Below are 23,004 nucleotides of genomic sequence, written 5' to 3'. Positions count from 1 at the left end.
AAAACACTATCCCTTTTGTGAAAATAAACACTGTTTTTAACACAATCTTTCACAAAGGAAGGGAAAAGAACAGGAGAGGAGGAGAGAAAACAATCTCAGGGAGACAGGAAAAAGTCTAAGCTAAGACTAAGACAGACTACAAATATGAATAAACTGTCCCAGATACATCATGAAGTAGGAAGAAGTAAGAAGGGATGACCCATGAGTCTACACCATTTGTGCCAGTGGTTCTCAAATTTAAGTGAGCATTGGAATTGCCTACCAAGCTTATTAACAGGAATCTCTGGTTCAGTAGGTCTGGGATGTGGCCTGGGAATTTACACTTCTAATAAATTCCCAAGTGTTGCGTATGCTGTTATACACTTTTGAGAACTACTGTTTTAAAATTTAGACTAGGGGATCCTGGGTGGCCCAGCTGGTTGAGCGTCCAACTCTTGATTTCAACTCAGGTCATGATCTTGCGGTTGGTGGGATGGAGCCCTGCGTCAGGCTCCATGTGGATTGTGCGGAGCCTGCTTGGCATTCTCTCTCCCTCCCTCTCTGCCCCTCCCCTGCTCATGTTCTCTGTCTCTCTCAAGAAGAAAATAAACATTTTTTAAAAAATAAAAATAAAAATAGTTACATACCTTATTTCTTAGTTATACAAATCTTTTCATTCTCATAAAAACTTAACACTTTTAGTGACACAATTATAATAATGAAAATAACAAATGGAATTATATTATTCTTTAATTATTTTGTAATTCAGTGCTTGAAATGTCAAGTCCTAAGTTCCACTCATTTCAGTACTTCAATGCCATGGCTGTATAGTTGAGAAAGGAACAATTGCAAACATGCAAGGGCTAAAATTTTTAAAATACATTACTTGTTGTACTTGCTATTTTCATTTTTCAGTAACTTCCATCAAATAGCAAAAATTTTTATAGAACTTTGGCTAATAACCTTTTGGGATGAGCACTGGGTGTTGTATGGAAACCAATTTGACAGTAAATTTCATATATTAAAAAATAAAAAATAAAAAAATAAAATAAAATAAAAAGAAAAAAAAAAGAACTTTGGCTAATAAATTTCCGTCTTTCCTCATGTCAATCAATTGTTCTTACAACAGAATCAAAAGATACTACATTTTGAGATTTTTAACAATTGGTTCAAAAATAAAAACTCTTTATTTGGAAGATTTTTCAACAGTATAGAAAATACTGTTACAATTTTTTAAGTGTGCAGATAACCAAGTTTTCATAAGACACACATATCTTTGACAACAAAAATAACATCATAAAAGAAATATTTCTAAGCAATGATTTTAAAAACACTCTGCATTTTAATCTGCCTTCAAAAAGGCAATTACAGTAAAAGCTTGGATTGTGAGTAATTTGTTCTGCGAGTATTCTGCAAGACAAGCAAATATTTCTAAAAAACTTTAACTTAATAAATGAGCAATGTCTTGCAATACGAGTAGTATATGACGCCGAACATCACGTGATCATAACTGGGCCAATGGTTCTTGAAATTCACTTTGATATTCAGGTGCTTTGGATTAAAAGCATGTTCCCGGAACAAACTATGCTTGCAAACCAAAGTTTTCCTTGTATTTTCTTACTCATTGTTAAAACATTACTTTTACTTTGAAGGGATGTTTTAAGAGTGTACCACTGGTTGGTTGGTTGATTTTTAATCTGCTATGAAGCATATTGCCTAGCCACTTGTCATTTCAAAAAGGTCAGAAAATTTGACATATCTTGTCTTTTTATTTTAAAAAATGCTTCACCCATCCTTAAATTCAACAACTCTTTTACACTCCTTGTTGTGAGATCACCAAAGAAGGCATTGTGATTCAAATGATTTTCATGGTCAGTCCCCATCTCATTACAGAGTGCTATAGAGATTCCACTTAACCAGTCAGGTTTTTGTAAAAATCAACAACACTGATCATTGTTATCAACTTGAAGTTGAAGTTGAATAATCAACCTCTGTGTTGCTACAGATTGCCTAAGGATGATGCAACAGAAAAGTTTAAAGAATCTTACTTAGATACCATTTTTACTATTACCATGACTAGACTAGACTAATCTATCCATCAATCCATCCCTCCATCCATCCACTCATGAATCCATCTCAGATTTTGTTGGGTTTTTTTTATTATTTTCTTTTAAGATTTTAAGTAATCTCTACACCCAACATGGAGCTCAAATTTACAGTCCCAAGATCAAGAGTCACATTGAGCCACCAACTGAGCCAGCCAGGCATCCCTCCATCGCAGGTATTTTCCATGCATTTTAAAGCAGGTCAGAGACATCAATATACTTTCCCCTAACAATTCAGCATATATATCATTAACATGAGTTTAACATGTATGATTCTTTTTTTCTTGTAAGGTAAATTTTACATACAGTAAAATGCATACTCTTAAGTTTACCATTTGATGAGTTCCAACAAATGTATACACATATGTAATCTAAACCCCTGAGTCAGAACATTAGCATTACCCCAGGCAATTCTCCCATAAACACTGTTTTATGTTCTAAGAAATCATTTATATTCAAGAAGTCATATAAACATTGTATGTTCAGGAGGTTTATTTGAGGGAATATATCTTCTCTGATCCATCTTTAGTTTAATGGCACACACAAAAAATTTAGTTCTTCCTGTATTTCATTACTGAAACAAAATCTAGCTAGTATGATAATCTGGGTCATGGTAGAAACCTCTGTACTTACATAGCATCTTCCCACATTGAAAAATCTGTTTTAATCCTTAATGCTTCAAACCATCTCTAATGATTTCTATATTACTTCTGACAGTATTTGTTCACAAAAGGATCCATTTAAATTGTTGCCATATTGTTTCCTATGTTTTATTTCATTCATTTTACTAAAAGGAAGGACACTGTGTTCCTAATGTTATTAATAACGTATGACATTTGGTCTTTTACTATTAAGAAAACACAAAAGAGGCTTTTAAATGTCTACTATTAATTTTAGTGAAGTTTTTCTAGATATTGACTTAAGTATCATATGACTTTATTATTTTTTTTTATTTTAGAGAGAGAGAGAGGTTGGGGGAGAGGAAGAGAGAGACAGAGAGAGAGACAGAGAGAGAGAGAAAATCTTAAGCAGGCTCCACACTCAAGAGCGGAGCCCCACATAGGGCTCAATCCCAAGACCCTGGAATCATGACCTGAGCCAAAATCAAGAGTCAGATACTCAACCAACTGAGCCACCCAGGTGCCCCTGTATCACATGACTTTAAATGTCACTGAAAAACTTACAGAAGTTTGTCTTCCTATCCTGTGTGTTTCTTAATTATGATGGCTTCCTACTATCATTACTCAGTATTTCAAGGGACAAAATAACAGTTTTGTAATAATGAAAGTTTCATTATTAATGATAATGGGTATAATTCCATATATCAAATTGTCTTCAGAATTTCAATTTTTTTTTTGATGTCTTCTCAGATGGAATTAGATTGTCACTAACTTTCACTTTATCAGTCATGGGATGATCATCAGCTCTGATTTGTCTATGCATGTGGTTCACTTTTAGCCCATTATAGTATGGTCTTCAATCTATAGTTTCTTTGCAGGGTTCTTTTTATGTCATTTGTCTGTTTTGTGAGATTTGGCTTAGTTAAATCCAAAATCCACCTAACTAGGTATATGTAGAACTACAATTCATCCCAGTATGTTGAAAATAAAGCTACAGCAAAGTGTCCCTGTCAACCTTCTGTATCATTTCCTCATGGACTATACCTGACACATGACAGTGTGACAGACCAAGTAAGGATGCCACTATCAATCTATGTATTAAATACTAATGAAAGTTTATTTCATTCTTTAGGCTGAAATACCAATAAAAAGTCAAAAGTTTTTTCCCACAACCTAATGAACCATCTTACATATTCTGCTTTGGAAACTGCTAGTTTTAAAGAGCCCCAAACACTCTTCATGGACCTTTTAGCATTATCAAAGACAGCATGGATCAAGTTAATCGTCAGATAACAGAGGAAAGGTAACTTGTCAGCAAAAGTTGAATGTGGATCTAGACAATGAAAAATGGTTACTCTTCAGAGTGCTAACTAATGAAAGAATACAGCACTGCCTTTCTACACGTACATCTACATGCCAGGTTTTAGATTATGTTCTAAGATTTAATGAGCTTAAACCCATTAAATGCTTTGTGGTTTTTAGTGGAAAGGTAAAAAAGTCACCATTTTAATTAAAATGATATATATGAAAACATTCAGTTAACATATCAAGTCCCATGAAAATGTAAGGTATTCTCTTATTATTCCATTTTTAAAGAAAACATGTAAAAAAATCTGAAAAGTTAAACAAATATAACTGGCATTTTTTCAACTTCATTATTTTCAGGTACTATTCAGTATAGTCTTGGGAAAGGTAAAATGTTATGGGAATAACATTATAAGATTTCTGGTTTGTTTGTTTTGTTTTGTTTTTACTTTGCATTCAAAGTTGGATAACTACATTTACTTTAAGCTATAACTTCATTAGAATATTCTAATTCTTTAGCAATCGCAAATCCTCTTCATATATTTTTTATTCTCTTCCTAGACTCAAAAAAATTTATGTTGTATGCAATTCTGATGGGTTGACTGGAGTTAAATTTCATTATTTTTTCAGGTTTACTTAGTGGGTTAAAACATTTCAACATTAATAATTTTTAGCTTCAGATAGTTTAGTTCTGAATTCTACCAGCCAAACCACAAAATTTCAAGTTGTATTCAGTTCCCAGGTTCAGCTCCAATGGTGGTTAGAAAGAGAGAACATGCCAAACCAGAATAGTCTCAGTTATTTGCTTCTTGGAAACTCAAAGTGAATACCACATTTACACACAGAAGACACCAGTAAAGTACAATCAGCTTCATATCAAGTCTGAGTCGCAACTCTGCCTGAGAAATGTAAAAGAACTGAAAGAAGATGAAGTGGTAAAGATCACCCAAATATGAACAAGGACGCCAATATTAATAATCAGTTTAAAGGAGAAAGAGAATTATTCACAAGAAAAGAAAGTCTAATTGTACTAAAGTAGAAATGAAGCCTACTTATCTTACTCTTAAGTGAGACTGAACGGTTGAGATGAATGTGAAACCTGGACCTGTTAGGACCTAAAACCAAGTTAACTCTCCTGACACTGAAGATGGGGGCAACAGGATGGGGGATCTGCCAAGCCAATACTTCACTAGGGAAAATTTAAGGACTGCCTGGTTCTGATCTGAGAAAGAGCTTGTGGAAAATTCATATCATTTTTTTTAATGACACCCTTCACCCATCATTTGTCTCCATTTGCTCTATAATTATATAGAAATATAATTAGGTCTTCAGACCTACCGAATTCATTTAAAAAAATAAATAATTCTCCAAATCCTAAAACAAACAAACAAACAAACAAACAAAAGCAAACAATCTCAGAAAGGTCAGGTAACACTTTACCTTGTGAAAAAAAAACTTGATCTTAAATTACTTTACATCAACATATGGAAGATTTTATCCCTTGGATTCTCTCCACCACTCCCTCTTATTTTATATTAACAACTGCTGTTTTTCAAGTACGTGGGAAGGGAGAAAAAAGAGAAAGGAGGGGGCCAGAGCAGAAAAACACAGGAGGACATGAAAATGACAAGTACCCTAAGTTTTACAGTTAAAAAAAAAAAAAAAAAAAAAAAAAAACATCAAATAGTATCAAGGGACATAATCGTTCATTTAACAACCATATAACCTGTGCCATATAAAAGACTCCATGAAACCTTTATGGAGACCAAAGTTTATTTCTAAATCAGGAAATGAGGAAAGAATTAGGAACAATGATCCAATCAACCACATCTGCTAAACTCCTGTATTAGGACACGGGCCTGGTTATCTTGCCTTTTAAAACACTGGGCAGGATAAACAAATCATGTCTGTGGATTATATTCAAGGAACACCAATTAGAAATTTCTCCCTGGTAATCCTGCTGCTGTTGTTACACATGGAGCAGACGTTAACCTGACAATATTTTGAAGGAGATGAGACCCATGTTGGCCAACCTACAGACCCATGAGCAAGAAAAATAAATGTCTGCTACTGTTGCAAGCCATGTAAGCAGCCAAAATTGACTAATCAAGTATTTATGTCTTGTACTTCACTGTTTATGCATCTCTATTACATGCCCAGCCCTTGTAGGCATTTAAGTTTACAACCCTGCCTTATTAGCTCCTGTGATCTTATAGGCCACAGCTAACCTTGCCAATAAGAAAGAAAAAGAATTGTATATTTAACTGTTCTGAGGAAAACTCGGGATGTCAAAATAGGACTCTGGCATCCTGCTCCTACCTTTCTGGGATAGTAGAATAGTCACTTTCAAACAAAACCGCCCCACTCAAGGAGGACGCTTGGTCTCCTTAAATCATGAACAAAGCAGAGAAATGAGTCAGGAAATACCAATAATGTAAAAATGTGTTACATCCTTTCTTAGTATTTAGAGCAAGGATCTGGGGATAATCATCCCTCTTAAATGTTGTAAAGATTTGGCAGTGCTTCACAGGTTTACTCTTCCAAGGGTACTCTTGAACGAAGACACGCAGATGTTACAGCTCTTTTTGTTGACATGAGTTTGGACCAGTTCTCAGGATTACAATATGAAAACACTTTTTTTGGTGATCCCTTTAAATACAACCTTAATTTTACTGAATCACATTAGCATCTTTATTATGCATTCTCAGCAGGGGTGATCTTGACCCCAAGGGTGAAACCTAGCTTTGATGGGACAGGGGGGAGATTTTATGCTTTTAATGTATAAAACACAGACATCCACAGTATGCATAAACAGGTAGACAGTATATCTGTGGCATTAAAATCTCATGGGGAAGGAAGACTTCATTAGAAAAAGGCAGTGTCTAAAAAGCTCCTTAGGGGAGAAAATGAAAACAAGATTGAGAAACACTGATTTAATCTACATTATCCCCTATGAGAAAGCTCCATGTGGTTTGACCTCCACATAATGTAAACTTTTAATCTTAAATTTCAAACATATCTTTACTACCAACAGTCAGTAATAACAGATGCAGAATTGTCTGCTTACAAACTCCACAAGTAAGGAGTTTGATGTTCTCAGGGAACGGGACAAAGCCCTGTAGTTCAGTTCCATCCATGATTCAGCAGTGTTGGTTTCTCTTTGATTTCTCTTCTGTGGCTTCTGCTTTTGGCATAAGTAGTGCTTCTCTAGTACCACTTTTGATCTTGGTGCTATAACTGCATATACACAGATTCAGTGAAGTTCACAGAAATCAAAATTGGGGATAAAGAAATCAGGGAATTCTGAAGTTAGAGTCAGGAAAGAGCAGCTATAAAAATGCCAGCAGAACGTTTCCAGACTTATTTGTACTCTCTCAATCGTCTCCAGGCCTCATCTAAGTTTATTCTACCAGTTACCTGACCTCCGTCTCACCTCCACCAGATCTACCTTCTACCTAATATCCACAACTCTAGGTTTGACCTTTTCACCAAAAACAAAGATTGTGCAATGCAATTAGACACCTCCATAGATACCACATTAGTGCTCTATTGCTATGTAACAAATTACCGCAAACTTCACAGCCTAAAAACAACAGTGGTTTCTTATCTCACACTTCTGTAGGTTAGCAGTCAGTCCAGACGGGCCTGACTGGGCTCTCTGCTCAGTCTCACAGAGCCAAAATCAAGGTGTCAGCTGAGCGAAATCCACTACATTGCAGCCTGCTTCCTTGCTGGCTGTCATCTGAGGGCTACTCACCGCTTCTAGAGGCCACCTACATCCCTTCTCACATGGCCCCTTCTACTTTCATGTTTTGAATATTTCTGGTTTCTCCTTCTTCTTTAGTCAGAGAAAGCTCAGTTTTCAAGGGCCCATGGAAGTAGATCATGATAATCTCCCTCTCTTAAAGTCAACTGTGTCATATAACATACCATAATAATGGGAATAATAGCTCATCATATTCACAGGTTCCAGGGATTATGACAGAGCATCTTTGGAAGGCCATTTTAGAAATTCTGCCTATCACAAAGTCTATGAGAACGGAGTGGTAATAATTTTAAGTTTTTTAAAACTTACACATACACACACACACACACACACACACGTGCGCACACACACACACACAAATACATACATACATATATGAACACACATAAATAGTGATAGCCAGGCCCTAAGAAAGATTCAGAGATCTCACTCTGGTATTCACGCCCTTCTAGTCCCCTCCCACACTACAACAAGCGTATCTGTGTAAGAGAATACAGGAGAAGTAATGCTATGTAACTTCCAAAGCTAGGTCATAAAGACATTGCCATTTCTACTTTGTTCTCTAAGATCACTTACTCTAGGGAAAGTCAGCTGCCATGTCACGAAGAGAGTCAAGCAGTCCTGTGGAGAGGTTCAGGTGGCCAGTAACTGAGCCTGCCTGCCAACAGACAGGACCAACTTCCTAGCCACACAAGTGAGCCATCTTGGCAGCATCTCCTCCAACTCCAGTCAGGCTTTCTGATGACTGCAGCCTTGTCAATACCTTGACCGTAATCTCATGAGACCATAACCAGAAAACTAGCTAATATGCTCCTGAAATCCTGACTCACAGAAACTGAGAGATAATAAATATTTCCTGTTGTTTCTAGCCACTATACTTTGGAATGATTTCTTAAACAGCGATATATAACAAATTTTTAAGTATACAATACAGATATACAGATATTAGAGATATATAACTTTAAAAATACAGAAGAAAAAAAAACTCCTAAAATGAAAGAATCACTCATGTTCATTAATAAAAGATCAACTAAGTAGAAATATCATATTCTTTAAATTACCATTTTGATAATTTTTTAAGGGGATACAAATGAAAATACTGCACCTTAGAATAGCAATAACATTAAAAATTCCTAAAGTTGGGCTTATTCCAAGATTCAAGGAGAGAGTATAAAAGAAATAGGAAGGGTTCCTAGGCAGCTCAGTCAATTAAGTGTCTGACTCTTGATTTTGGCTCAGGTCATGATCTCAGTCATAAGATCAAGCAGCACGGGGCTTGCTTGAGATTCTCTCTCTCTCCCTCTGGCCTCCCCCACTCACGCTCACTCTCTCAAAAAAAAAAAAAAAAAAAAAAAAACCAAAAAGGGTGTCAAAAAAAAAAAAAAAAAGACAGAGATACCAGGAACTAAAGCATTATAGTACAAAAGCACTGTATGAGAGTTAAAAAATAAATAAATGAAAATAAATTCATTCTCTCAACTAATATTTATTAAGAACCTTCTACATATACTAATATTGTGAATGTAACAATAAAAATAAAAAGGCATAATCCCTGCCCACTTGGAATGTATTCTCCAATGAGGAAGACATGTACTAACTAATCATACACACACTACAACTGTAACAGTGACAAGTGCCACATAGAAGAACCATAGTACATGACTCAGTTCTCTAGAAACATGACAATTCTAAATGTGTTATGTTAAACATAATAAAATAGATTCAAAATACAGTAAGTAAAAAAAAAATAGAACTACAGGTAAATTTGTCAATGCAACAATATAATAGACTATTTTAACAACCTTCTGTAAATTACTATTAGGTCAGACTGAGAAAAAAAAAATCAGTAAAGATAAAGATTTGAACAACCCAAATAACAAGCTTAATTTAATGCTCATATGCAGAGCACTGAACTTTAGAGAATAATAATTCTTCTCAATCACACCTAGAACATATATAAAAACTGATTCTACATTAAACCTTAAAGCAAGTTTCAGAAAACGTAGAGAATAGGGGCACCTGGGTGGCTCAATTGGTTAAGCATGTGACTTTTGTTCAGGTCATGATCTCACAGTTTGTAGGTTCAAGCCCCACATCAGGCTCTGTGCGACAGCTCAGAGCCTGGAGCCCGCTTCAGATCCTCTCTCTCTCTCAAAATAAATAAACATTTAAAAACAAAAACATTTTTTTAAAAGATAATTTGTTTAATAATTTAGGTATTTAAAAATTCCAAATAATTCATGAAAGAAGCAATCATAATGGAAATTTTAAAAAACCATTAGAACTAGGGACACCCAGGTAGTTCAGTAGGTTCAGCATCTGACTCTTGATTTTGGCTCAGGTCACAATCTCATAGTTCTTGACTTTGACCCTTGCATCAGGCTCTGTGCTGACAATGCGGAGCCTGCTTGGGATTCTGTCTCCCTCTCTCTCTGACCCTCCCCCCCCCCCCCCCCCACCGCTGCTCTCTCTCTCTCAAAAATAAATAAATAAATAAATAGATAAATAAATAAATAAATAAATAAATAAATTATTAGAACTAAATAAAAATGAAAATACTTTATATTAAAAAAATGAAGCACTGGATATTCATAGACTACAAGCTCAGAGTAAAATAAAGAAAAACTGAAAATTAATGGGTTAAATGGGCAAGAAGTTGGGGAGGTTGAAATAATCCCAGAAAAAATGCAATTAGAAAAGAGATAATAAAATAACAGAAATCATTGAAGTAGAAGACAAAAAAAAAGGACAAGAGGACCAACAAAGAACAAAAAGCACAGTCCTTTGAAAAGACTATAAAAATATTCAAAACTTTGACCAGACTTTTCAAAAAGAAAGGGAGAAAGAAGACAAAGTAAGTAATATTAGGAATGAAAAGGGGAATAAAATTACAAACAAAACCAGATTTAAAGACAGGGAGAATATAGTGATTACCTATAGATTTAAAAATATAGTGAAAATCTATTTAAATATAGATTTAAAATATAGTGATTAACAATAAATTTTAAAAATTTAAGAAAATGGGCATATTCCTAAAAATATTCACCAAAACTACTCAGGGAGAATAGTCCTATACATCATTAAAGGAATTTATTTCATTTTTAAATCTTCCCACAAGGAAAATACCAAGATCAGACAATTTTTCAGGCAAGTTTTATCAAATTTTCAAGAAACAAAAATTCTAATTTATACAAACTATTATAAAATATTAAAAAGAAATATTACACAATTAATTCCACCAAGTAACTCAAAATCACACAAAAATTAACTCAAACTAGATCATAAACTAAATGTAAAACCTAAAACTACAAAACTTTAGAAGAAACCACAGCAAAAATCTCTATGTCCTTGGCTGGACAAAGAATTTGTAGAAATGACATCAAAAGCACGATCTATAAAAGAAAAAAATTGAGAAACAGGACTACAGCAAAACTAAAACCTCCAAAAGCTACCATGAACAGACCAATGAACAGAGAAACCACAGACTGGAAGACAATAACTGCAAATCATGCATCTGATAAAGGACTTGTATCCAGAATATATAAAGAATGTTTACAACTCAATAACAAGAAAACAACCAACCAATTAAAAACTAGGCAAAAGATGTGAATAGACATTTCACTTAAGAAATTTACAAATGAACATATGAATAGGTGTTCAATATCACTAGTCATCAGGGAAATGCAATTAAAACTACAATGAGGGGCGCCTGGGTGTTTCAGTAGGTTGGGCATGCAACTTCAGCTCAGGTCATGATCTCACAGCTTGTGGGTTCAAGCTCCGCATCGGGCTCTGTGCTGACAGCCCAGAGCCTGGAACCTCCTTTGGATTGTGTCCCCCTCTCCCTGCTCCTCTCCCTCTCACGCTGTCTCTCTCTCCTTCAAAAACAAATAAACTTTGAAAAAAAAAAAAAAAAAAAAACTACAATGAAATTGGCAACTCTGAAGCAGGCCTGGCTGCTTCAGTGGGGATAGGGCTCCCTGTGGCCCCCAAGTGGATAGAAAAATAACTACAATGAAATACCACTACACACTCACGAGAATAGCTATAATCAAGAAGATAAACAATACTAGGTGTTAGTGAGGATGTGGAGAAACAAACCATCATGCATTGCTAGTGAGAATGTGAAATGGTACAGCCACTTTGGAAAGCAGTCTGGCAGTTTTCATTAAAAAGTTAAACATACACCTTTCATATGATCTAGCCACTCCACTTCTAGGAATCTACCCAAAAGAAACAAAAACCTATGTCCACACAAAGACATATCCATGAACATTCATAGCAGCATTATTCCTGAGAGATGAATATGGAAACAATCCCAGTGTCCATCAACTGATGAATGGATAAACAAAATGTGCTATAGCCATACAATGGAATACAACTCAACAATTTAAAGGAACAAACTACTAATATATCCTATAACGTGGATGAACCTCAAAAATATCATGCTAGCAGAGCCTGGGTGGCTCAGTCAGTTAAGCATCCAACTTCAGCTCAGGTAATGATCTCACAGTTCGTTGAGCCCCACACAGGGCTCTTGGCTGTCAGTGCAGATCCGGCTTGGGATCCTCTGTCTCCCTCTCTCTCTGCTCCTCCCCAGCTTGTACTTTCTCTTTCTCTCCCTCCCTCCCTCCCTCCCTCACTCTCTCTCTCTCTCTCTCTCTTTCTCAAAATTAAAAAATTTAAAAAAAGGGGGGCGCCAGGGTGGCTCAGTCGGTTGAGCATCAGCTCAGGTCATGATCTCGTGGTTCATGAGTTCAAGCCCCACGTCAGGCTCTGTGCTGACAGCTCAGAGCCTGGAACCTGCTTTGGATTCTGTATCTCCCTCTCTCTCTGCCCCTCCCCTGCTCACACTCTGTCTCTGTCTCTTTCAAAAATAAATGAACATTAAAAAAAAATTAAAGAAAAACAATTAAAAAAAAAACAAACATCATGCTATGTGAAAGAAACCAAACACAAAAGACCACATATGATTCCACTTGTATGAAATGTTTAGAAAAGGCAAATATATAGAGATAGAAAATTGATCAGTGGGTGCCCAGGACTGAGAATGGAAGCAGGAATTAACCTATACATATGCATGAGGGAAATTTTTAGAATGACAGAAATGTTCTAATGATATTGTGGTGATGATTTATTATGAAGTTACCAAATTAGTTGAATTATACAATTTAAAATGGTTGAATTTTTATAGCATTTAAATTGTGCCTTAATAAAATTGTTCTTTAAAATAATCAAATGAGGGGTGCTTGACTGGCTCCTTCAGTGGAGCATGAGATTCTTCACCTTGGGGTTGTAAGTTCAAGCCCCACATTGGGTATAGAGATTACTTGTTAAAAATCTTGAAAAAATAAAATACCGTAACCAAACGATTTATGAAAATATATTCAGGGCGCCTGGGTGACTCAGTCAGTGAAGCGTCCAACTCTTGGTTTCAGCTCAGGTCATGATCTCAGTTTCATGAGTTCGAGCCCCACGTTGGGCTCTATGCTAGCAACACAGAACCTGCTTGGGATCCTCTCTCTCCCTCTCTCTGTCCCTCCCCCACTAGTGCTGTCTCTGTCTCTCTCAAAATAAATAAGTAAACTTAAAACAAAAAAGATATTCAAGCTCATCAGTAATCAGGAAAATGAAAACTAAGATCACAGATGCCAAAGATGGGCATGAGTTTTAAAGTCTGATAATACCAAGGCAAGAAGATATGGAGCAAGAAGAATTCCTACACATCACTGGTAGGAATATACCTGTTTAGGTACAACCACTCTGGAAAACAATTTGTCCTGATTCTGCGAAGTTACATTATGCACATACCCTATTACCAGAAAATCACTCCAACATAGATACCCTAGACAGGGGCTTGATATTAAAAATTTTAGGCTCTGCAGACCATCAGATCTTTGCCACACCTACTGCAACTCTGCTTCCTATCAAGCAAACAGCCACAGACAAAACATAAACAAATGAGCATAGCTGTGATACAATAAAACTTTATTTACAAAAATAGACATCAAGCTAGATTTGATCACTGGGCAGTAGTTTACCACTTCCTGCCCTAGAGAAATACCTGTACATGCAATCCAGGAGACATGTACAACAATTTTTATAGGACTTGTTCTATTAGCACCAAACTGTAAACAACCCAAATGTTCACTAACAGGAAAAAAGATAAATACATTGGGGCCTATTTTCAAAATGGAATATAACACAGCAGTGAAAATGAATTATACTCTTGCTACCTGAAACAACATGGATAAATCTTAGAAAACACCATTAAATGAAAAAAGTAATTCATAGAATATGATAGGATTTAATCACAGATATATGATTTAATAGAGCTCAAAAATAAACAAAACTAAATAAACTGTTTTTATATCTCGTATTTAAGTGCACATCCAGTAAAATAAAACTATAAGGAAAAAATTATAGGAATGGTAAAAACTCAAGATAAAGATTACGTGTCAATAGAAGGCCAAAGATAGGATCAGGGAGAAGCCCACAGTTAGCTTCAATAGTGTCAGTATTGTTGTGGTTCTTATTAAGTCATAGGGTCATAAGGCTTCATAACTTACACATGCAGGATATATTTCCTCCTATATACATAAAATACACATTAAAATTCTGTTAATAAAAGGTAAACAGAAATACTCTGTACCCAGTGAAAAAAAATCCCAAAATAACTGAAGAGGCTACCTGTAACTGAAACAGAAAATACAGAACTTGCCCCTGATAAGCAGTCTGAGTGTGTATGCTCCAAGTCAGCCAAGCAGATCATGACAAAATGGTTTTTAACTACCCCTTGGATTCAGAAAGAATTGACAAAAGCCAAATGAAAATGCATTAAAAATTATTCTAAAACTTAAAAAAGATAAAGTATCTGTGGGTTAATCTTTCTTAAGCTCAGTTTTTGCTATTTAGTATGTTTATAACTGTGGAATACTGTTGATATAAACTCATTTGAGCAGAGGTCCAGCTAGAGTGCATAAAGATTAGGTACAATAGTAGGATTATGGCACCATCTGGTGGCAGGACCCTACAACAGCAGGTTCTCGTTTTCTCTTTTTTTTTTTAATACGAAATTTATTGTCAAATTGGTTTCCATACAACACCCAGTGCTCAACCCAACAGGTGCCCTCCTCAATGCCCATCACCCCCCCTCCCCTCCCTTCCACCCCCCATCAACCCTCAGTTTATTCTCAGTTTTTAAGAATCTCTTATGGTTTGCTTCCCTCCCTCTCTTTTTTTTTTTCCTTCCCCTCCCCCATGGTCTTAAGTTTCTCAGGATCCACATAAAAGTGAAAACATATGGTATCTGTCCTTCTCTGTATGACTTATTTTACTTAGCATAACATTCTCCAGTTCCATCCACATTGCTACAAAAGACCATATTTCATTCCTTCTCATTGCCAAGTAGTACTCCATTGTGTATATAAACCACAGTTTCTTTATCCATTCATCAGTTGATGGACATTTAGGCTCTTTCCATAATTTGGCTATTGTTGAGAGTGCTGCTATAAACATTGGGATACAAGTGCCCCTATGCATCAGCACTCCTGTATCTCTTGGGTAAATTCCTAGCAGTGCTATTGCTGGGTCAGAGGGTAGATCTATTTTTAATTTTTTGTTTTTTTTTTAATTTTTTTTTCAACGTTTTTTATTTATTTTTGGGACAGAGAGAGACAGAGCATGAACGGGGAGGGGCAAAGAGAGAGGGAGGCACAGAATCGGAAACAGGCTCCAGGCTCCGAGCCATCAGCCCAGAGCCTGACGCGGGGCTCGAACTCACGGACTGCGAGATCGTGACCTGGCTGAAGTCGGACGCTTAACCGACTACGCCACCCAGGCGCCCCTATTTTTAATTTTTTGAAGAAACTCCACACTGTTTTCCAGAGTGGCTGCACCAGTTTGCATTCCCACCAACAGTGCAAGAGGGTCCATTCACCAGTTATCTAATAGGCACCTACCAAGTATAGCACACACACATTTTTAAATCTTTCTCAGAATACAGGGCATAAAATAAGGTATAGTATCTAAAACAGAGTCCCCATCTTCAAATATATATATATATATACATACATATATACATATATACAAATATATACATATATACAAATATATATATACATACATACATATATACAAATATGTGTATATATATACATATATATACAGTTAAATTTATGACTATCAGAATGTTAAGAGTCTGCTCTTGCTTAGAAGTTTGTGTAAAGTATCTGTGCCCCTAGAACTCTTAAGCAAGAAGTTCCTCCAGAGCACCCTGGTAAGTCCATCAACTCACCACACCAATGCAGCTTGCAAGTAAAAGAACTGTGGTGGTTTGGGAGTCTCCAATCCCACTATGGAAAATATAGAGGTTCCTCAAAAAATTAAAACTAGATCCACATACAACTCAGCAATCCCACTTCTGGATATATACCCAAAAGAAATGAAAACAGTATTTCCTCAAGATATCTGCACTCCAATGTTTATCACAGCAGAATTCTCAATAGCCAAGACACAGAAACAATCTAAATGCCCGTTAACAGATGAATGGATTTAACAGTGCGGCATATATACACAATGGAATATTATTCAGCTACAGGGAAGGAAGATATCCTCCCATTTGCAACACCATGGATGGACACTGAGTACATTATACTAAGCGAGGTAAGTCAGAGAAAGAAACAAACTATATATCAGTTACATGTGGAATCTAAAAAAGTTAAACCTGTAAAAAAAAAAAAAACAGAGTAAAATGGTGGTTAACAGGGGGAGGCAATGGGAAGATAAGAGTGATGGTGTTTAAGGGCACAAACTTGTAATGAGTAGTAAATAACCTATAGAGATCTAATGCACAGTATAATGAATATAGACAATAACATTGTACTATAATTATGTAATGTTGTAAATACTGCTGTATCAGCAATCATATTATAATATATAAGTGTGTTAAAGTAATACGATGAAAACCTTAAACTTACACAATGTTACATGTCACACTTATTCAATTAAAAAAAAAAGTCCTCGAATTCTTGACACTTCTTTCAAAAGGTAGAGTCAAATTTCTCTTTCCTTGAACATGAGTTGTATTTAATGATTTGCTTCTAAGGAAGAGAATGTGGCAGAAGTTTATGATGTGTAACTGCCACAGCTAAATCATCAAAAGCATGACCGCTTCCACCTTGCCTTCTTTTGGATTACTCACCCTAGGGGAAGTCAGCCATCATGGAATGAGGAACTCAAGCAGCCTGTGGAGACACCACTTGTAGAGGAACTGTGACCTGCCAACAACCACCATCGACTTCCCAGTCACGTGAGTGAGCTCCCTTGAAAATATTCTCCAGCCCCACCAAGACTTCAACATACCGCATCCCTCACCGATATCTATGAGCTAAGCCACTCCCAAATCAACGGAAATAATAAAGGTTAATTATTGTTTTAAGCCACTTAGTTTTGAAGTAATTTGTTGTGCAACAAGACATAACTAACACAACAACCTATCACAGAACCAAAATGTATCTGCAGTGGAAACGAAAAACAGCTCACTTCAGTTGAATATTCATCATTTTCTAAGTTGAAGAAACAGCAACCTAAGGAGACTTCAGGTGGTCAGCAAGGAATGTTTCGAACGTTGTATTTTTGCAAAGCAACTGTACTAGGTACTGAGTGGAGAACCATGCCCTTGAGGTACAAAATAATTTATGTTTTTTCAACTAAACTTTTTCCCCTGGCTCTGAAGGTTATAGGTCTATGGGAGGTTTGGAAAGTTTCTCCTTTACCTCTGTGAGGGATCCACAAGCCACTCCACCATGCAGGGCTTCATCCAACGCAGAAAGAGTTGTAGCTAAGAACACTGGTGAGACAGAGGCAGATGTTTGCATCTTTAACCCATAAGCCTACACAAGAAAAAGAAAATGATCTTTTCAATATCCCTGTTTATTCGAAAACAGAAACCAAATCCAAACTTCAATTTCTAGCAGCTGGAACCCAAATCCATCTCTTTTTTCCTCAAACTTTTATTTGTTAAACAAATATTCAATCCATGCCCAGAGACAGTGCTAGACAATGGGGCTATGATAGAATAGACAGAACCCCTCCCCTCACAGTATGTATAGTCACCCAGCAATTGAAACCAGGACTGAAAACCAGACAGTCACCATACAATTATTAGAGATATTGTGACAGAGAAAGTGGAAACACAGGAACAGTAGACCTGATCTAGATTTTGTGATCTAGGAAGACTTCATGCAAAAGCTAGATGTCTGAGCTAAAATGTGAAATAGCTGTTAAGCAAAGGAAATGTGCATGTTCCTGCCAAAGAGACAGAATATACAAAGAAAGGGAAAAAATGGGAACTAATAAAAACCACAAAAAATAAAGAGTTCATTCAGAATGGTTGAAAGATAGGTGTGTGATCACAGCGGGGCAAGTGATGAGGCTGGATAAATAAGCAAGAGACAAATCATGAAAGAGCCTTGTTGAAGTCTGAAGTCTATACTGAGAGCAACAAGGAATGACATGCTCAAGTTTTCATTTCAAACCAAGGTTGGTCTGTGAAGAATAGTTGAAGGTAGCTATGGTAGGCTGAGATGTGGTGCCCCAAAAGATATCCACATCAAATCCCTGGAAACTGTGAATGTTACCTTATTTTGAAAAAGGGCCTTTACAGATGTCATTAATGTGACTTCATACCCAGCAATGTTTAAGAATGTTTGCCTCTGCAATTTATAACATTAAAAATTACTAGTATTTTATTAAATTGCCCAAATAAACTGTGGTCAAGCCATAGAACTATAACCATTCATTCATTCATTCATTCCACAGATACTGAGTACCTACTGTATGCCATATACTATGATAAACTCTGGGAATATAATAGTACCAAACAGATAGTTTCTAACAACTTAAAGTTTACAGTTTAATAAATCTATATATCAAATTCAAGGCTCTTCTGCTTCTGTGAGGAGGTATGAAGACCAGCATATTAAATATATTAATATTTATGAGTTATAAATGTGATGACTCCTGTGTAATCTCACCCATTAAATTCTTAGATCAGTTAAACCATGGATTATCACATTTTTCTAAGGCTACATTCAGCTACATTAAAAAAAAAAAACAGAAAAGCTACAGAACAAAGTCATGTGGTATGCATCTGATTTAGAAATGCCTCAATATTGTCTACAATCTATCATCAGGCAACATCAGTGGGCCTGGGGACACTTTATCAAACATGTAAAGGCAGCCCAATCTGTCAACATTAAAGTATTTCCTTTGCAACGGTTAAGTGCACTAATCACAATAGATTTAGTGACACAAAGACTAAAATGAACGAACAGAATAAGACTTCAGAAAATATACTATGTACATAAATGAGACAAAAAGGAGTATCTTATTATGATACTCCACCAGTTTTTCTTCTACGTTGGTGGCTGCTTCTTCTTCGACTCATCATTATCTAATCTGATCTTAAAATGCAGACTTCACTCAGGACTTGGTCTTGGATATGCTTATCTCATTACCATATTCACACTGATGACTCCCAAATGCATACTTTTACTACAGACGTCTCCTTCACACTCCAGGCCCATATATTTAACTGCCTGTTTGCATCTCCAATTGATGTTTCACAAGCACCTCACATTCAACAAGTACTAAATTATGCCTCCCTCAAGCCTGACACTCTTACAGCATTCCTTATCTCAGGAAGTGGTACTATCCAGTTTCCTAAAGCAAAAATCAAGGAATCATCTGTCACTTTCCTGTACCTCATCACCACCCACAGCCAAACAATCACCAGTCCTCTTCACTGTACCTCCTAAATTATCTTTCATCATAACTGACATTATGCCATCTGGGTTAACACCATACTAACAATCCATGTCACGATCACTTTCTGTTTAGAATACAGGAATAGATACCTAGATGGTCTTCATCAATATTTCCCTGCTCCTTTTCAATCACTTGTCTACGTTCAAGACTGACTTTTTAAATACACATATTAGATTATACCCTTTTATGACTTCTCATTGCACGCAGAATAAAGTCTGAAATCCTTTACATGGTCTGCAGGCCCCACGATCTGACTCCTGATCACTTCTCTGACTTCACCTCTGAGGCCACTCTGTTCCTCACTGCTATGTTCCATCCACACCAGCCTGATTTTACTGCCATGAAAGCATATGCTCCTTCTCTTCACAGGGCCTTTGCATTTCCTGCTTCCACTGCCTGCAAACTCCTCTCTGCTCACATCCCTTCTCAACTTGGCCTAATTCTCCCCTATCCATCCTTCAGGTTTTAGCTGAAGTGTTGCTTCCTTGGAGGAGACCTTCCTGACCCCTAAACTAAGTAATGTTCCCTGTTATTAAGTTTCAGAGCTTTTTATAATTTTCCTTCATAGGACTTATCATTACTACAACTAATCATTTATGTAATTATGTGTTTAATGTCTGACTTCCCCCACTAGACTGTAAGCTGCATGAGGAACATTACCATGCTCACTCTAATATCTCCAGGACCTGACAGAGTACCTGCCACATGACTGGCACTCAATAAATACTAATTCAAGTAATATGTAACTGAACAAAAAACTCTTCCCTGGAAAAATGAACTAAGGCTAAGCCAATGTTTAACACAAGACTCAAATCTAAAGAATCCTACAAGAGTGAATGCACAACAAAGGGAAAAGATGGCTTCTTGAGCTCACATTTGGAATGGTATTGATACTGCATTCCAAATGCGAACTCAAGAAGCCATCTTTTTGGTGGCTTTGGTGGTACTGATACCACAGCTGAAGTGGTGGTGCAAGTGGAGCCCAGAAGTGAATTTCCTCCCCATGCTCTCTTATTTAATTCTCTAACTAGAAACATGATGTAGGTATTGACCAAACACATAGAATGACATATCTCAAATTAAAACACTTTGTTGGTGCTTTACAACCTTCAAAATAGTAACGAGTTAATTTAAACCTCATCACAGAATCATCACTATCTTAGCTCTCTTACTTCTCCCATAAAATAAAGTGAGCTATTCAAAGCTCCAAGGTCAATGACAAAGCTAAGACAGTGCCAATTCCTAACTCTGATTTGAATTCTCCTTCTGACTACTCTGGCTTTGAAGTATTTTCTTAGATCACAAGCTAAATCTGAACAAAAGGAAATATTTTTATCTATCCATTAATTTCAGAAGTTTCAAATGACACTAACATCCCTTCCTTCCTACTTCACAGAATTGAACTCCACTTTATTGCTCAGTGGTTACCAAATTTCGATATAAGATAGTAAGGTAAGTAATCTACAATCCACCTAAATAAATACATTTGCAAAGCACTGAAGTGCACTGACTTCTAGGCACTCTTATTCTGGGAAAACAAGATCTTTTCTACCACGCACCAAACCTACATTTTGAAAAGCTAACATTATGACACAGACAGTATGAAATAATAGTACTTGATGAGAATTTGTTATAAAAGACTTTTAACTTTCTCAAGAGTGAGAAAAGTTTTAAAGTATTATTTATTCAATCAATGAGCAGTGTAAATCCACTATGTGTGCTTTATAATGTAGACTGATGATAATAAAAGTTGGTATTACAGAGACAGGGGCATTCTAAAATTATGAGTGTATTATAATTTAACCATGAAATCCACAAATCAAAGACACAAAACAAATAAAAGACAAAGATGACCTTTTGAAATATCAATATTAGCTACAGAAAAAAAAAAACTTCCTGTTGCTTCCTCATTCCATTTTTAGGAACTGTCTCCCATGAGCTTACAAACTACATAAATTTTTCACATATATTCTCATTAAAGGACCAGTTCTATGATGTAAGAGTCAATATTTTTTTTAATGTTTATTCATCCATTTTTGAGAGAAAGAGAGAGAGAGAGAGAGAGGCAGAGACAGAAGGAGACACAGAATCCCAACCAGGCTTCCTGGTGTCAGTGCCCACAAGCTGTGAGATCATGACCTGAGCCGAAATCAGAAGTTGGACATTTAACCAACTGAGCCATCCAGGCACCCCAAGAGTCAATATGTTTTTTAATTTTTTTTTAACATTTATTTATTTTTGAGACAGAGAGAAACAGAGCATGAGTGGGGGAGGGACAGAGAGAGAAGAGAGACACAGAATCCAAAGCAGGCTCCAGGCTCTGAGCTGTCACCACAGAGCCCGTTGCCGGGCTCAAACCCATGAACTGTGAGATCATGACCTGAGCTAAAGTTGGACACTCAACCAACTGAGCCATCCACGCGCCCCAAGAATCAATATTTTTGAGATGTTCATATCTATTTTTAATTTTGCCTCATCTCCAAAAAAACATTTTAAATGAGATAAAGGATCATCTCAAAATAAGTCATAATCAAAACATAATATATATAAATCTATATGTATATATGTATATGTACCGTTTGCATCTGTGGGGCACAGGCTCTACTGACCATACACAGAAGTTCATGGACACCTCGATAACTAAGGCCAGTCATCTTCATAAGTTCCAGTGGGGAAAGACATAAAAAGTCCTAGAGAGACATAAAAAGAATATTTTAAAATATATGTGCAACAAAGATACTGGAATTAAAAGGAAACTTTCAATGGACACTGCCCATAATTTACTGCAGATTGAAGATTTATATATTCCTTATAGTATTTCCCCCATGTATGACTTAACTAAAAGATATGATGATATAATCTTATCTTCTAATTCTCTAATTCAGTTAGCATATACCAGAGGTCACACCAAGTAACTTCACATAGCAGCAGCCTCCAACCCAGGTGTATATAAACACTGCCCTGTGCTGCAGTTTAGGCACAAATACCCAGGAAGTGTCAGGTTGAAATGAGTTTCTTACTGAGCTATGACAGCATTCAGGAAAAGTATTTAATAGAGACAATAAAACAGACTATGGAATGAAATGTTAAATCTCATACTTTTAAGAGTGTTTCCAAGTATGAACATGAGGATTATTTTTTTTTTTTTAATTTTTATTTATTTTTTTGAGACAGAGAGAGACAGAGCATGAACGGGGGAGGGTCAGAGAGAGAGGGAGACACAGGATCCGAAACAGGCTCCGGGCTCTGAGCTGTCGGCACAGAGCCCGACGCGGGGCTCGAACTCACAGACCGTGAGATCATGACCTGAGCCGAAGTCGGATGCTCAACCGACTGAGCCACCCAGGTGCCCCGAGGATTATTAAATGTATAAAAAAGGAACCAAAAATACCATTAATAC

At 36.4% G+C, this 23,004-nt stretch overlaps 1 protein-coding gene across 6 annotated transcripts in view; it reads right to left on the bottom strand.

The window, feature by feature from the left end:
* RAD51B (RAD51 paralog B) overlaps window positions 1-23,004 on the bottom strand; it is a 640,959-nt gene that overhangs the window by 611,790 nt on the left and 6,165 nt on the right. For all 6 annotated transcript variants that reach the window (XR_006203916.1, XR_006203917.1, XR_006203918.1 and 3 more), the window contains exons 3-4: window positions 22,181-22,294; window positions 17,552-17,668 (exon numbers count right to left, since the gene is read on the bottom strand). Coding sequence is in view for 3 of the 6 variants with exons in the window: in XM_042943592.1 (XP_042799526.1) it covers window positions 17,552-17,668; window positions 22,181-22,294 (231 nt within the window). In the remaining 3 variants the exon portion in view is untranslated. The remainder of the gene's footprint in view (window positions 1-17,551; window positions 17,669-22,180; window positions 22,295-23,004) is intronic.

Source organism: Panthera leo, chromosome B3, assembly GCF_018350215.1.
Source record: "Panthera leo isolate Ple1 chromosome B3, P.leo_Ple1_pat1.1, whole genome shotgun sequence".
Lineage (NCBI taxonomy): Eukaryota > Metazoa > Chordata > Mammalia > Carnivora > Felidae > Panthera > Panthera leo.
The sequence above is the reverse complement of the archived record's forward strand: the minus strand, read 5'-3'. Positions and strand labels throughout refer to the sequence as shown.